We start from the raw sequence: 13,970 nt of genomic DNA, 5'->3' as shown, positions 1-13,970 counted from the left end.
CCCACAATATTAGATACACTCGCTGGCTTCAGTAAATTATCCGGCTATAAATTAAATCTCCAAAAGAGTGAATTATTTCTGGTAAATCCTCTGGCAAAGACTGTCTCTTTGACTGCTTTTCCCTTTAAGGTGGCCTCTGGAGGATTCAGGTACTTGGGGATACATGTAACAAACTCTTTCAAGGATTTATTTTGCAAAAATTTTCAGCCATTACTGGACAAATGTAAACTTGATTTATCCCGATGGGCCTCCCTCCCTTTATCAGTTGCTGGCCGTACTAACTTGATAAAAATGATTATTTTACCTAAACTTTTGTACCTTTTCCAGCACATTCCAGTCTTTATAAACAAAACATTTTTTGTCAAACTAGATCGTCTCCTGAGTTCCTTTCTTTGGAACAACAAACCTGCCCGCCTCAAAAGAACAATTCTTCAGTTACCAAAATCGGAAGGCGGCCTCGCCCTTCCAAACTTTCATCAATACTACTGGGCCTGTAACATTGCAAAACTCCTTTTCTGGCTTAACTGTAATTCACTCGCTGACTGCCCCCCCTGGGTCCACATAGAGCTCTCTTCATCCAAAAGCTCACTCTCTTCTGTAATATGCTCACAACTCCCTGTTAATTTGTCAAACATTTCCAACAATCCTGTTGTCTCTGACGCTATTAAGATCTGGCTCCAATTCCGTAAACGTTATGGACTCCACAGGGCTTCGACCTGTGCTCCAATCTTAAATAATCATATCTTCCCCCCCTCTCTTTCAGATCCTGCTTTTCGTTTTTGGGCTGCTAATGGTCTTATTACTTTAAACGACTTATACGAGAACAACTCCTTCTCCTCTTTTGCAGCGCTTTCTGCTAAATTCAACCTGCCCAACACTCACCTTTTTCGTTTTTTCCAAATCAGACATTTTGTGCAGAAACAATTTCCGCATTTTCCCAATCGCCCGCCTGAAGCCGAAATTGACCAATTCCTTACACTGTCACCGAACCAGAAGCGAGTTGTTTCTGTTATTTTTGACAGAATCAGCTCCCTGAATTCATCCCCGACTGCCTCTTTCAAGTTCTCTTGGGAACAGGATCTTGGTGTTGTAATCTCAGACGAAAGTTGGGACAAAATTCTACGTCTGGTTCACTCCTCATCCATATGTGCAAGACATGGCTTGTTGCAATGCAAGATCCTTTTCAGAGCTCATTATACTAATGCTGTACTTGCCAAAATATTCCCTGACAAAAATAGTGAATGTAACAGATGTCACCAAGCCCCAGCTAACCACCTGCATATGTTTTGGACATGTCCTCGGCTCAGTGCTTTTTGGTCGGATATTTTTAAATCTCTCAGTGAGATTTTCAATACACCTATCAACTCAGACCCACTGACAGCACTTTTTGGTTTGCCCCAAAACCCAAACACTCCCCTGAATATAAAACGTGCCACGGCACTATACGAATACTGTTGTATCACATGAAGTTCCAATTGCCATGTTACTCTTGTTTCTTCGACGCTTAGGTCACACTGGTTGTCTCTTGTAGAGATGTGTATTACTGATCTGTATTTGTATTGTTGCTCAAGAAAATCAATAAAAAGATGTAAAAAAAAAAATAAAAAAAAAGTGAAATAATTAATTGTGCATTAAAGTGTTCCCTGTATGTGTTTTACAATTATTACGATGTTTTTTAATTAATATTACAGCTGCGTTAATGATTTCTTTGCATTTTTCTGCGGTAGATGTTGAAGGTTGTACTCCTGTATATCCTTTTGATTGGTTTAATTTACAGTAATGCATCACAATCTATGAGATAATCATATGTTTTGGTATGGCTGCCCTGTGAGAAACATCCCTAAAAGGTTTACATGGTGTCAGAAAAGACAGTGCATGTTCAAGCTGATCCATGAGGATTTTTAAATAGTTTATTTTAAGAAGTTTAAGAAGTTTTCTGAACACATAAAGGAACACTACATCCTTTTAGTTTATCAGAAACATTCAAAATTGAAACTGTAATCTCAGAAAGTACAGTAACTGTAGTCGAGTAAAAAGTAGCCTACAGTATTTGCCTCTGAAATGTAGAATTGTCTAAAATGACAGTGGAGTACAACCCCGAATTTGAAGTACATAAATACACGTACATAAATACATAATGTTTTTTAAGGAAGTATTTTTATGGAATACTTTCATCTGGAAGTACTGAGAGTGAAAAGCCTCCAAAAATAATGATTGAATATAACGCTAGAGGGCGACATTTTCAAAACATTCACCACGGCGGAAGTAGAGCTAAGACTCGTGACGTCACGTCCGATGAGCGGATGTTTTTTTTTTTCCCTTTGTAAGCTAAATTAGCATTTTCTTACTTGATAGCGTTTTACAGCTTTGCTAATATATAGTATTTTGCACTGATTTTGATGTTAATATCCCTGTGACGACAAAAGAAGGGTGAAATATTCCCGCCACTAGTAAGTTTCTTCCGCACACCTAACGTTTATTGTTTTCATGCTTAGCGTTAGCTTAAATCTTTGCATGTAATAATGTAGCCACACTGCTGTTCTAGGCTGTGAAATGACCCGTAGCTGCGTTGTAAATGTGACTTAGCTGGGTCTGTCAACAATAAGGTAAAAGTTGTCTTTTATAAGCAACACGTTATGAGCGCACAGTATATCGTTTAATTCACATTTCCACGCTTGTCTTTTGTTCAAAGCTAACTTTATATTGTTAGCTTCAATAACAGACAGATGAACGCCTTTCCATTTTGTCCCATTTAATCCCCATACACCACCGTTTGGGATCACAGACCTATTTCTTTTATCTTCCTGATAACTGTGGTCCTGTTGTTGGCACAGATAGGCGCACTCCACAGTAACAGACCAAGCAGCAGCATCATGTCTGCAGAACTGGACCTGTCCCCTCCAGAGGTCCCTGAGCCCACCTTTCTAGAGAGCCTGCTTCGCTACGGGCTGTTCCTGGGTGCCATCTTCCAGCTCATCTGCATCCTGGCTATCATCATTCCCACATCCAAGAGCCATGAACAAGTGAGTAGACACCAGTGGTGTACAAAGTACAGATACTCCTGGTCACTCCAGTACAAGTGAAAGTTGCAGAGTCAAATTATTGCTCGAGTTAAAAACAACTGAAGTATTCCAAATACTTTTTTTTTTTTTTTTTTTTAAATCTCAATGTATTTTTGTACACTCACTCACTCACTCACACACACACACACACACACACACACACACACACACACACACACACACAATACTGGGTCCTAAGTGAATCCCCAGCCGAAGTGAAAATGCTGAATAAAAATATTTCTAACAGTGTACAACATCCATAAGCAGTCATTTAACGAAACATAGCACTAAACCTGCAACTACTGCAAGCACAGACAACTTTCTTTAAATGATTAACCTGGAATTAAGCATGAAGCAAATTTTCAAATACCTCGACGTGCTTTCTCAGTTTGATGGTGAATTCTTACAGGCCATGATGAAGTCACCAGCAAACATTTGAAACTATATGAACTAATCTTCATCACAAAAACTTCAAATGTTGACTTGAGGTCTGGCCATGGCTGATCTGGCAGGGAATCTTCATCTCTATCTGCTGCCGTAGCCATAGTAACACCACATAACCAAATACAACCACCTACTGATGACCTCTCCTCTCTACCTGTTTCTACCAGTGAGCTGCCCAATCTCAGTAGCACATGCAGGGAGTTGAGGCACAGGAACACTGCTTCGACAGACAAACCACACGCACAACAGCGTGATCACACTTAACAGACTTTTGCATTTTAGAGATGATAAAAAATCATCAGCTGACTTCAGAACAAGCGTAACGAGTAACGAGAGCCTCCACGGAAATGTAGCAGAGTCAAAAGTACAATATTTGTCCATCACGTGTAGTGGAGTCAAAGTAGTAAGTTAACAAATACTTAAGTTAAGTACAGATGCTCAAAAACTGTGCTAAAGTACGATACCTAACTAAATGTACTTTGTTATTGTCAACCACTGGTAGACACCAAGGGAGGGAGAGGAGCAGGTCTCGTGTCTAGTGTTTTGTTCCCCCCTCACTCACAAGGTTGTTTCACTCAACCTTTAACAGTGTTTCCCATGATGTTGCCCTCCCCAGTTGGGGTGAGGGTGAAGGTTAGGTTATAGGTAGATGCCATAGAGACAACTGATCAGGGTTAGGAATTTGTTTGGGTTCAGGTTTAAGTGAGGGGAGACACAAGTCGGTGGAGCAACAGTTGTGAAAAATGTACTTTCTCATGTTTTCTTCTTATTAGCAAGACATAATGGGGAGTGATAGGTGATTCACATGTAACAAATGTTGCAGTTGAACCCAAAATGTCACATCTACATTCTGCTGGTTTTAATCCACTTCATCAGGACACATATCAATTTAACTTGTCAATCTGGCTGAAACACATTAGTGTTGTATTTGACTTACAGATTCTAGATGTGTGCAGCAGTTTACAAGTCTGGACTCAGGCTAGTGTCAGTCATTCCCTTGAATAAATGGCTTGCTTGTGCTCAAGGAACGTTCCCACACAGATATCAAAATCTTATTCAAACATTTTGTTGGAGGTTTCTCAGTATGATGACATGACTTTGAGTTGAGTGTAAGCAATATAACAGTAAATAAAACATTTTGGTGTGTAGATCAGTATTAGTTTTCACAAACGATTACAGAGAATGTATGATTGCAAAAGTATTTCTCAAAAAATACCTGACGGCTACATGAAATGTCAAATTTTCAGCAGTAGCAGACTTGTGTCTTGGGTCACTGACCTTATTAAGACCTTTTTTTGGTAGCACTCCAACAACAAGTGAAATATATCTGGCTCAAGACAGTGACAGTTGTTGAGACTGTGCAATGACACCATACAGCCAAGTTCACTTACTAGACCACTAGTCCTTAGCCAGAGCAAATGACTGGTGTTTTATCTTATATCCTGTATCTATCATTTCACATAATGTTTTTATTAATATACAACATGCCTTGGTAATTTGTCTACAAATAAAGCTTAAGCTTTTGAGATGCAAGTAACATAAACTGAAAGATTGCATGTTCTGTTATGTGATTATTTTCACTGCAGAATGGGTGCAACAATACTCTCTTTGGTGGCTACATCTGATAATGAAAATAATACAATCAGAAACATGTGCACTGTGGCACAGCTGCTGATAACAGCATAATTAGAAAAATGCTTTCATTAATTTTCCATTTTGCTCTACAGATCTACAGGTTCTGCAATAACAACTCTATTTTATAAAAAGAAGTCTTGCGGAACACTACCAATCAGTCTTTCTGAAATAAATAGAAACGTGACACCAGATAAAAAGTGTAGTGCAGAATATCTTATTTTTGAATGTCCATGAAGACAGAGCCACCGAGGGCTACTCCCACAATCTCCACACTAACAACTGTCAGGAGAGATTATTTATAGACAAGAGCAATTAAATCCACCGTCTAATTATTCTATTTCAGACACTGTCATTAGATGCGCTGATTACTCTCCACAGTATGTCGCCATTTCATCCTTTTCAGCAGGCTGCTGTCATTCTGCCGTGCCATACAAAGACAGAAACAATGCTGACAGAGGGAAAGTGTTGAGACACGTCTGAATTGAATGTGCTTGGTGTGTGCATGTGTGTGTATTTTTGCTCCAAATCTCTTTTCCTTCAGCCGTCCATTTAATTGAGATACGTTTACACAGAGTATGAGCTATCTGGAGTGATACAAGCTGCATTAATAAAATGTATTTTACTCAGTATCACTAATTATTTAACACCAATGCACTTCATTTCAAGATTTACTAAAATAATACCTTGGCAAATACTTAATTTGTGAGTGTCACACAGCAAAAAGCATCACCCAAATACATCTCCAAAACACTGTTATTTAATAATGCTTAGCAACTGTGCTTTTACACCATACTTAAAATGACTCAGAGGATTTGTTTTGAAATTACAGGGTGTTTAATGCTTCCTGTGTTTGCTCTACAGGAGGAGACCGAGTCCACTGATAGCAAGGCCGCTGAACAGATGAAGAAACCTAAAGGACTGCCACCTCAGATTCGACAGAAACCAAAGAAGGAGAGCAAAAAGAAACGATAGATGTCCGTGTGTGTTACCAGTGTGTGTGCAAATGCGTGTGTGCGGTCATCAGTGAGTCAACATTGGCATCGTTACTAGGTCATATGACAATAAAAGATTGCGTGCATTTAATATGAAACACTTCAGAACACCCTTGAACTGTGTGTCCTTTACATTCAGCACAGTATTACAAAGACCAAATTGTCATTGAGTTAAATGATTGTTTATGCAGCTACATATTTTATTGGATATATTTCATTCATTCATCAAAGCTTATCTGGTACAGGGTCATGGGTGGATGGAGCCTATCCCAGTTGACATTGGGTGAGAGGCGTGTGTGTGTTTTGCATTTACTTTGTTTTATAATTGAATATCATTGATTGAATTGTATTTGGATTTCAACAGACAAATAAAAACAATGTGTTGTCATTCACCTCAGCTGTTTGTATCATAAATTTCTGTTTAAAATGAGTCAGAATGACATCATGTCCTGTCCTTATAATTAATCATTTTACATGGTAGAATACATCATTACTTCCTTATACAGGTTTGTGGCATCAGAATAGCCTGTTTCATTGCATGGAAGACCTATTAAATAAATTATTTTTATATTTTGTTGACATTTACATAATATTCAGACACCATTGATGATGCTCGCAGTGGTTACAGATTATAAACTAAGAAAAATGATACGGGAAGATCAAACCTGATAAAAAGGTTGTATTTTAATTTAATTATCAAATTTAAGAACCCTCATTGAAAGTGTATCTGTTGCAGACATATATTGTCAAATAAGATTTTTTTTTTTTTTAACTCAAATAGCAATATAGGCCTCAAAGAGACTGAACAAAGAAAAGATTGGATTTGTGCTTATTGTTTTTTGGGGCAACTGGTCAGTTATATTGACTAAATTCATATTTAATGATATATAAATTTTCCCAAAGCATGTTGTTTGAGCAATATTGAGTATTTCCTTAAAAATGTTGCTAGCTTGGCTATGTTTTAAGCTAGCTACCTCATCAAACATTTTAAATTTGGCTCTAGTTGCTTTCAGGAAGTAGTTCTGGTTCTCGCTTGTGATTGGCTGACTGACGTTCCAAGCCGTTGGAACGCCCCCAATTATGGAAGTCAAAAATTAGGCAAGTCTCATTTAAGATAATACATTTGATTTATCCTGTAAACAAGGCGCTCTCAAGATTAAGAGATGATATTGACGGAAAATGTTTGTTTTGTAATCATGAAATTGAAACCATTTGTAATTTATTTGGCTAGATCTTGTATATTTCTTAAAGACGCTGACTGGTTCAACTGTTAATTTAGAAAAAAAAGAGACATTTTTTTATTATAAAAATAAACAATTATAACCTTTTCATTTTAAATGGAAAAGTTTACATTCACAAATAAAAATGGACTAAAACGATGCCGCACATACAATTGAAAATAATTATTAGACACTACATTGCAACATTACATGGACCGAAGAATAGTAAAACAATGAAAACAATTAAAATTTGTAAAGCCTTAAATATTTTTCTTTAAAGTAATCACTTGATACTCCTATGTATATATTTATTTATTAATTTTAACCTTTATTTAAGCAGGAAGTCCCACTGACAATCAAAACACATTTAAAATGCAGCTAATCCAACATATAATACAAAAATCCGTAATAAAATATTAACTATTCAAACACAGATGCCTTTCAAGAAAAAGAAGCACGTCTCTGTCACCACATTATTTATAACGACCTTAAATTCATCGATGAATTTAAGTGTTTATAGAGCTTTTTTTTTAATTGCTCCGTGTCCAATGTGCATAATAATTTATTTATGTTATTTATTTAATTATTTTCTTGTTTACGATAACTGTATGGACTGAACCTGATACAAAAACAACAAAAAAAACAACACTTTTTTTCACGTTTTAGTATCAATGCGCCAGGCCAAAGTTACAGTGAAGTGTCTGTCGCTTAGCAACCGGTTCTGCTAGCCAGCAGTGAAGCTAATTTAGTACCGCATGATACGTGAGATTTATGTGCTTACTACATGTGTCATGTTTTTGTAACCACTTTAAATACAAAACAGCGCGTCTCAATCGTGACTCTGGCTGATTGAAGAGAAGCTAACCGGGGGTGTTGTCACGTCGTGCCTGCCAACGCCTCGGAGAAACCAACTACCGCGGCGTCGAGTTACGCAACACGACGTGAATCCGCTTGACTCCGCCGCCGCTGCGTCCGAAGCGTAAAACCCAGGCTCATCACATTTGCGCTCTCGTGTTTCGTCAGTGATGCACTATCCCGTGCCTTCCCCCCATACGAGGCATGTCTTCTCCACACCACACCACTCCAGCTTCCTCGCATGAATTCACCGCGCCGTCGCCTCTTCCCAGCTGAACAGGCTCTTTCGCCGTGAGGGTCGGTGTTTGTCCGGCCCACCGCAGCAGCCGCCCCGGCCGGCAGCTGTGCCCTCTGCTCCCGAAGGCAGTCCCCGACATGACCTCCCCTTTCTGCGATTCTGCCGATACTCGCTAAATGGGATTCGTGGCTGGCCTGAGGTTTCCACAGCAACTGGCCATCCGCTTCCATTATTTCTCTAATGAGGACAGCCACAAGGATTTAACACGGTTCCTCGCTGCGCGTCTCTGATTTTTGGGCTGAATCTCCAGACGCGACAAAGGTGAGTCAATTAGAGCTTGTGAGAAAATGTGATTTACATCGAGATTACAGTCAGGTTTCTGGTTTGTTGCTGCTTATGTCCCCACACTGATGTCTTCCACACAGCGTCTGATCCCCCCCTCTCACACTGACTTGTGTTTCATTGTTGCAGAGGCCATTCAGTCAGTGCTGCTCGCACATTTGGTCAGTGCCACTCAGTCTGTGCCAGGGCTCCGTTGTTGACGATTTACTACACCCCCAGACAAAATGCGCACCGTATGTGCTCATGTCACATTTCACGACCAAGAAATACCCAAGGAAGACGCAGTAAATCGACTGCGCACACAAAATAACAGCCAACAATCCATCGAAATCCAAAATGGAGCTGTAACAGCACCTGTTTTGATTCATCAGGCCGCATATGCGCTGTATGTGAGCCACAGCCACAGCATTGTCGCCTTTTATCCCTGCTCCCATTCACAAATCCCTGTTTACGTGCCTAATGTGGATCCGTTTGGCAAACACGGACTGTTTATGTTTATTTATTTATTTTTTCTTATTCATTCCCTCCCATAGCAAAGACGTTATCATCCTGACAGCTGCTACTCCTGTAGGCAGCTACTACCCCACCCCTTGTTTCTTTGAAAGCAGCTTTGCTGACAACTGGTGTTTAATCCCGTGGAAATAGAATTTTAATTATGTGGCTAATCTATTTACAGTCGGTTTTGGGATTTGGATAAGTTCCAGCTAATTTCCATAAGGCAGTGGAATCAGGTTTGCTAAAAAAGAATGAGACACATGAATCATGGGAAATCTCCACATTGGGTTTTTAACACTGGACAACCTCAGAGGATGCTGTAGTAGGCTAGTCTCATCTGATGAACAAGAGGGTGCAAAGCAGTGGGAATAACATTAAAATACTCATATTGGTGATTGAATTTATCTCAATTAATGTTTTACAGGCTAAAAGAGGGGGTCACAATACACAGTGTTCCCTTTTATAGGCCAGTAAGGGCCAGACAATGGACTCTAACTAAAGATTATTTTCATTGTTGAAGTATTTTCTCAAATATTTGGTCTATAAATATCAGCAGTTATTGGAAAATACTCACAAAGCCCAAGGTTACATCTTCACAGGCTAGTCAACAACCCAAACATATTTCATTTACTACCATCGAAGACAAAGAAAACTACGAAACATGAGCAATCTAGAAGCTGGATTTTGCTATTCTTCCTTCAAAAACTTATTATGTGATGAATTGTTCATCAAAAATGTTGCTGATTATTTGTCTTCTGATGGACTTGGGGATTAATCGCCTATTTGTTGTAGTTGTGATCCTGGTTCTGTCAGAGCACATTAAAAGAGTATGTAGCCCACACTTGCGTATAGCTTGGGGGCCACTTCTGCACAATGACAGGGGGGCAAAGGCCAGTTAATAAAAAAAATAATAATAATTTAAATAATGAGCCTGAGCCTCTGTCCAGGGGTCAGAGGGATCCTCAATTGGCAATTTTTTTAATAAACAAGCCCTAATTTTATGCTTTTTTAAATCCACTCTGGCACCGTATTTACATTAAAAGTATAAAAAATATCTCAGCGTGAATCAGTTTATATTCATTGTGAATTAGAAAATGGTTTGTGGGCCACTGGCGCCCTGTCACAGGCCAGATTTGAAGCACAGGCCACAAGTTTAGTATCACTGGCCAGCATGATTGGTGGGAGTTTATGTCAATATCCCGTAAATCATCCGTAAATCATAAAGACAGTCTGTAAATTAAGTTGAGAATGAAGGCTGTATTTGTATAGTTAATAATTTGCTAAGCGTATGGCAGCTCTCTAATGAAACAGCCGTCATGTCCTTTTCCCCACCCTTTGCTCTCCTTTATGGAGTCGTAGCTATTCCCTCACAGCCTGGATCACTTGCCGCCAGAGCCTTCAGTTAAAGATGGACAGAAAACGGAAGTGGGTTTTATCAGCTGAGTGCCACAGTCCCCCTCTCCTCCTCTTCCTTCTCCTTTTAGCCTCTGTGTTTTTCTCACTGAGGAAGAGGGGAGATGAGATGGGACAGCCAGACACAGGCTCAGACTTTGCGAAGCGAGTGGGGTCAGGAAAAGATTTGGGGGAAAGATAACAGTGAATGTCTGATGGAGGCGTCCACAGTGCTAAAATGGGGTGAGACTTGATAGTTACGTGACTGCATTGTCTTTTCTTTAGCTGTCTTTAAAGCAACTGCCCTCTCCCTCGCCAGCCCAGGCTATATATAGATAATCTGTGTATTATATATGTGGACTGTGCTGTTTCATGTTATCATATAGCAGGGTTGGACAGTGACGCTAATGTGCACATTTCCTCTTGTTTTGATCTTGAGGAACCATCATTGTCTCCCTCCCTTTCTCCCTCCCTCCCTTGCTCGCTGCTCCTCCCCAGGGCAAACTGTAATTTTCCCATTCGACTGAAACATTGGCTCGAGCTCCTTCACTCTCTGCAGCACGGTGGCAACTGTTACCGTCTGTTGTGACTCAGTACGGTTTGTCATGGCCAAATGTGCTTATGTGCCTGACCAGAAACGTACAGCTTGTGTGCTCAGCTTCAGATGGAGGATTACAAATGCTGATTAGGCAGCGGAAATGTGAGAAAGAGTTCAGTTCTGCGTGCCATTGGAACCTGCGCAGAATCAAATGTTAGTCGTACCTAAATGCAGCACTATGGAACATTATCTTGTGCATCAAATTGCTGCATTTAGGGAACTTTAATATCTGGGCTAGTTGTTTAATCAGTTACAATGAAATTAGAAACCAGCAACTTGATTTCCTCCACAAAACAATGTGCAGGTAATTAGTAGGCCTGAAGTAAAGCTGCACAATATTCACCTGTTTATCAAGGATTTAAAAGAAAGGTTCATATTTTTTGTTTCCATACTAACAGCCTCTCTTTTAACCAACCCTCTGGTCGCTACTGACACAACCCCAATGTCAGAGACAATCCGCAGTCCTCGTTCTTTGCAAAATACATTAAGTCTTAAGATCTGAAGCCAGTCTGAGTTCGTCTAATGAAGTCAGTATCCTCCACAGTCATTTTAGTACCCTCATTGTGTCCTCAAACAAAGGCTCCTTGTTGAGCTGTGATGGAGGGACAGAATGTTAAAGAGGGACTACGAGTCTACAGCCAGATTTAACGTTTTGACTTGATGATTGCATTCGATAAAGAAGTCAGGGGGTTATAATTCATCCTGAGGGGAGCATGAATGTACAACATTTTATGACCACGCCTCCAATATTTAGTTGTGGAGAAATTTCAGTGTAAGCCACAAATGTCAGCATCAAGGTGGCGATAGTGGAAAAGTCAGGGTATCGCTAAAACCAGTAGGATTCATCACCTGGTAACCATGAACATCTGTACAAAATTTCATGGCAGTCCATCCAGTATGTTTGGATTTTGACCTCTATGACATTGGAATCATGCTAAACTTTAGTATATTTCAACGCGGACCCTACTTTCCCATGTTTTTCAGGTCTAAGTGACCAATGGTGACAACTATTTTTTAGTTTGTCCAGTAGTGAGAGAGCGCTGCAGCTGGCAGCAGTGAAACAAGCTGTAATGTAATCATTAGGAGCATTTGACACCATCAGTTCTCTAAAAGTGCTTGTTTTGCCACTGGCGTGCTCTGATGATTATTAAAAGTGTCTGACAACATGATGGAAAGCATCCCTACTGAGAAGTGAAATCTTTTTCTTTACATTAAGCTTGATCCAATCTGTTTGTTATTGTGTGTAACCAAGTCTCACTCAAAGAGAAGTCTCCTTCTGATCTCATCAGACGTCTCATGGACTCTTTCCACACTGTCGAGATCAGATAAATAAACCACCATGACATTGAAAATCTTGTAGATAACACTACGCTCCACTTTCTGTTCTCCAACACAACAAACTCCCCTACTCAAGCACTCCTTGCTCATCTTCTCACTAATGTTTCTATTGTTGTCTTCCTGCATCAAGTCACTTCTTGGGAGATTTCAAGAGCTAGCAAGACTTGTACTTGAGCGAGACTTGGTTACACACAATAACAAACGGACCAGATCAAGCGAAAGGTACAGAAAAACATTTAATTTCTCCGGGTCCTCTCCATAATGATGTCAAACACTTACAATCTGAGCCTGTCAGTGGAAAAAACACTGAAAATTTCAGTCATATTTCTGTCCATAAAGCTTTTAAACAATGGCTGATAAAGCCAGATCTGGCATTGGATTATGACGATTTGCATTGTTGTAGAGGCATTTTTAGCATATGATGTTATTTATTAATTTATCTTTTTGTGTTTCCTATTGCTAAGTTGGGTAAATGTTGATTTGTCTATGTACAATGTTGTATTTCTATGGTGGCAGTATGGATGTAGGGCCCTAGACATATTTCCCACTCTATGGGACAATAAAGTTAACTTTAATCTTGATTGTGCACCCAAACGGTTACATTTAAGCCTGTTTCACTGCTGCAATACTTTACCAATTAAAAAAACAGATTGTCTCCATAAGTCACTTAGACACGAAACATGGGAAAATAGGGTCCACGTTGAAACATACCAACGTTTCCCTTCAAGAGGAAGTCTCTCAGTGGCCCGTATGGACAGGAGGAATAGTTACAGCAACCAAAAACGGTTTCACTCTACATGATATGTGCATGTGAGTGTTATTTTAAGACAGTCTTGAGAGATTGGAGCACATGTGCAAACCGCTCATAATGAAAACACTGGCTGTGTGGACGCTGATGTGATGCAGTCTCAGTACCTCACAGGTGTTTGGACTTGTCTGCTTGTCCAACTTAAATTCCTTGAAGACATCTGAGCTCTCCTCCTTTACTTTCTTTCACTTTCCCCACATTATTCAGTCCATGTACAGATAGTTTTATAGATTTTGTGAGACTCCGTCAACACTGCGACTGTGAGAAAGACGCAGGTTAGTGATAAATGCGCCGAGGAAATTGAAGCGCTCTTGAACTCAATCATGGTTTGGAGGTAAATACCCCTTAGAGAGCCGCCTGAGAACGAAGCCTCTATTTGCTATGATTCATATCTAATCCCTCAAATCTTCTTTCCCACAACACAACCAGGCAAAACTTTACTCGCACAGTCAGCATGTCTGTGCATTTATTTCCACTTTCCTGGCATTATGAAACCACATGTTGCACTCATTCATATCAGAAATGCAGCTCATACTGCTTTGAATTAAGAG

General features: G+C 39.7%; 2 protein-coding genes across 3 annotated transcripts in view; both read left to right on the top strand.

Moving 5' to 3' along the window:
• Positions 1 to 2,271: 2,271 nt before the first annotated feature.
• On the top strand, positions 2,272 to 6,525 carry manbal (mannosidase beta like). The gene is made up of 3 exons (XM_050038271.1): positions 2,272 to 2,450; positions 2,835 to 3,023; positions 6,003 to 6,525. Exons 2-3 carry the CDS (start codon positions 2,874 to 2,876, stop codon positions 6,111 to 6,113), a joined length of 261 nt encoding a protein of 86 aa, XP_049894228.1. The 5' UTR covers positions 2,272 to 2,450; positions 2,835 to 2,873; the 3' UTR covers positions 6,114 to 6,525.
• A 1,531-nt stretch (positions 6,526 to 8,056) lies between these two features.
• The window catches only part of LOC126386117 (proto-oncogene tyrosine-protein kinase Src-like), a 29,916-nt gene continuing 24,002 nt past the window's right edge, over positions 8,057 to 13,970 (top strand). For both annotated transcript variants that reach the window (XM_050038260.1, XM_050038258.1), the window contains exon 1: positions 8,057 to 8,767. The gene's annotated coding sequence lies outside the window, so the exon portion shown is untranslated. The remainder of the gene's footprint in view (positions 8,768 to 13,970) is intronic.

Source organism: Epinephelus moara, chromosome 24, assembly GCF_006386435.1.
Source record: "Epinephelus moara isolate mb chromosome 24, YSFRI_EMoa_1.0, whole genome shotgun sequence".
Taxonomy (NCBI): domain Eukaryota; kingdom Metazoa; phylum Chordata; class Actinopteri; order Perciformes; family Serranidae; genus Epinephelus; species Epinephelus moara.
This window is presented reverse-complemented; position numbering and strand designations above follow the sequence as displayed.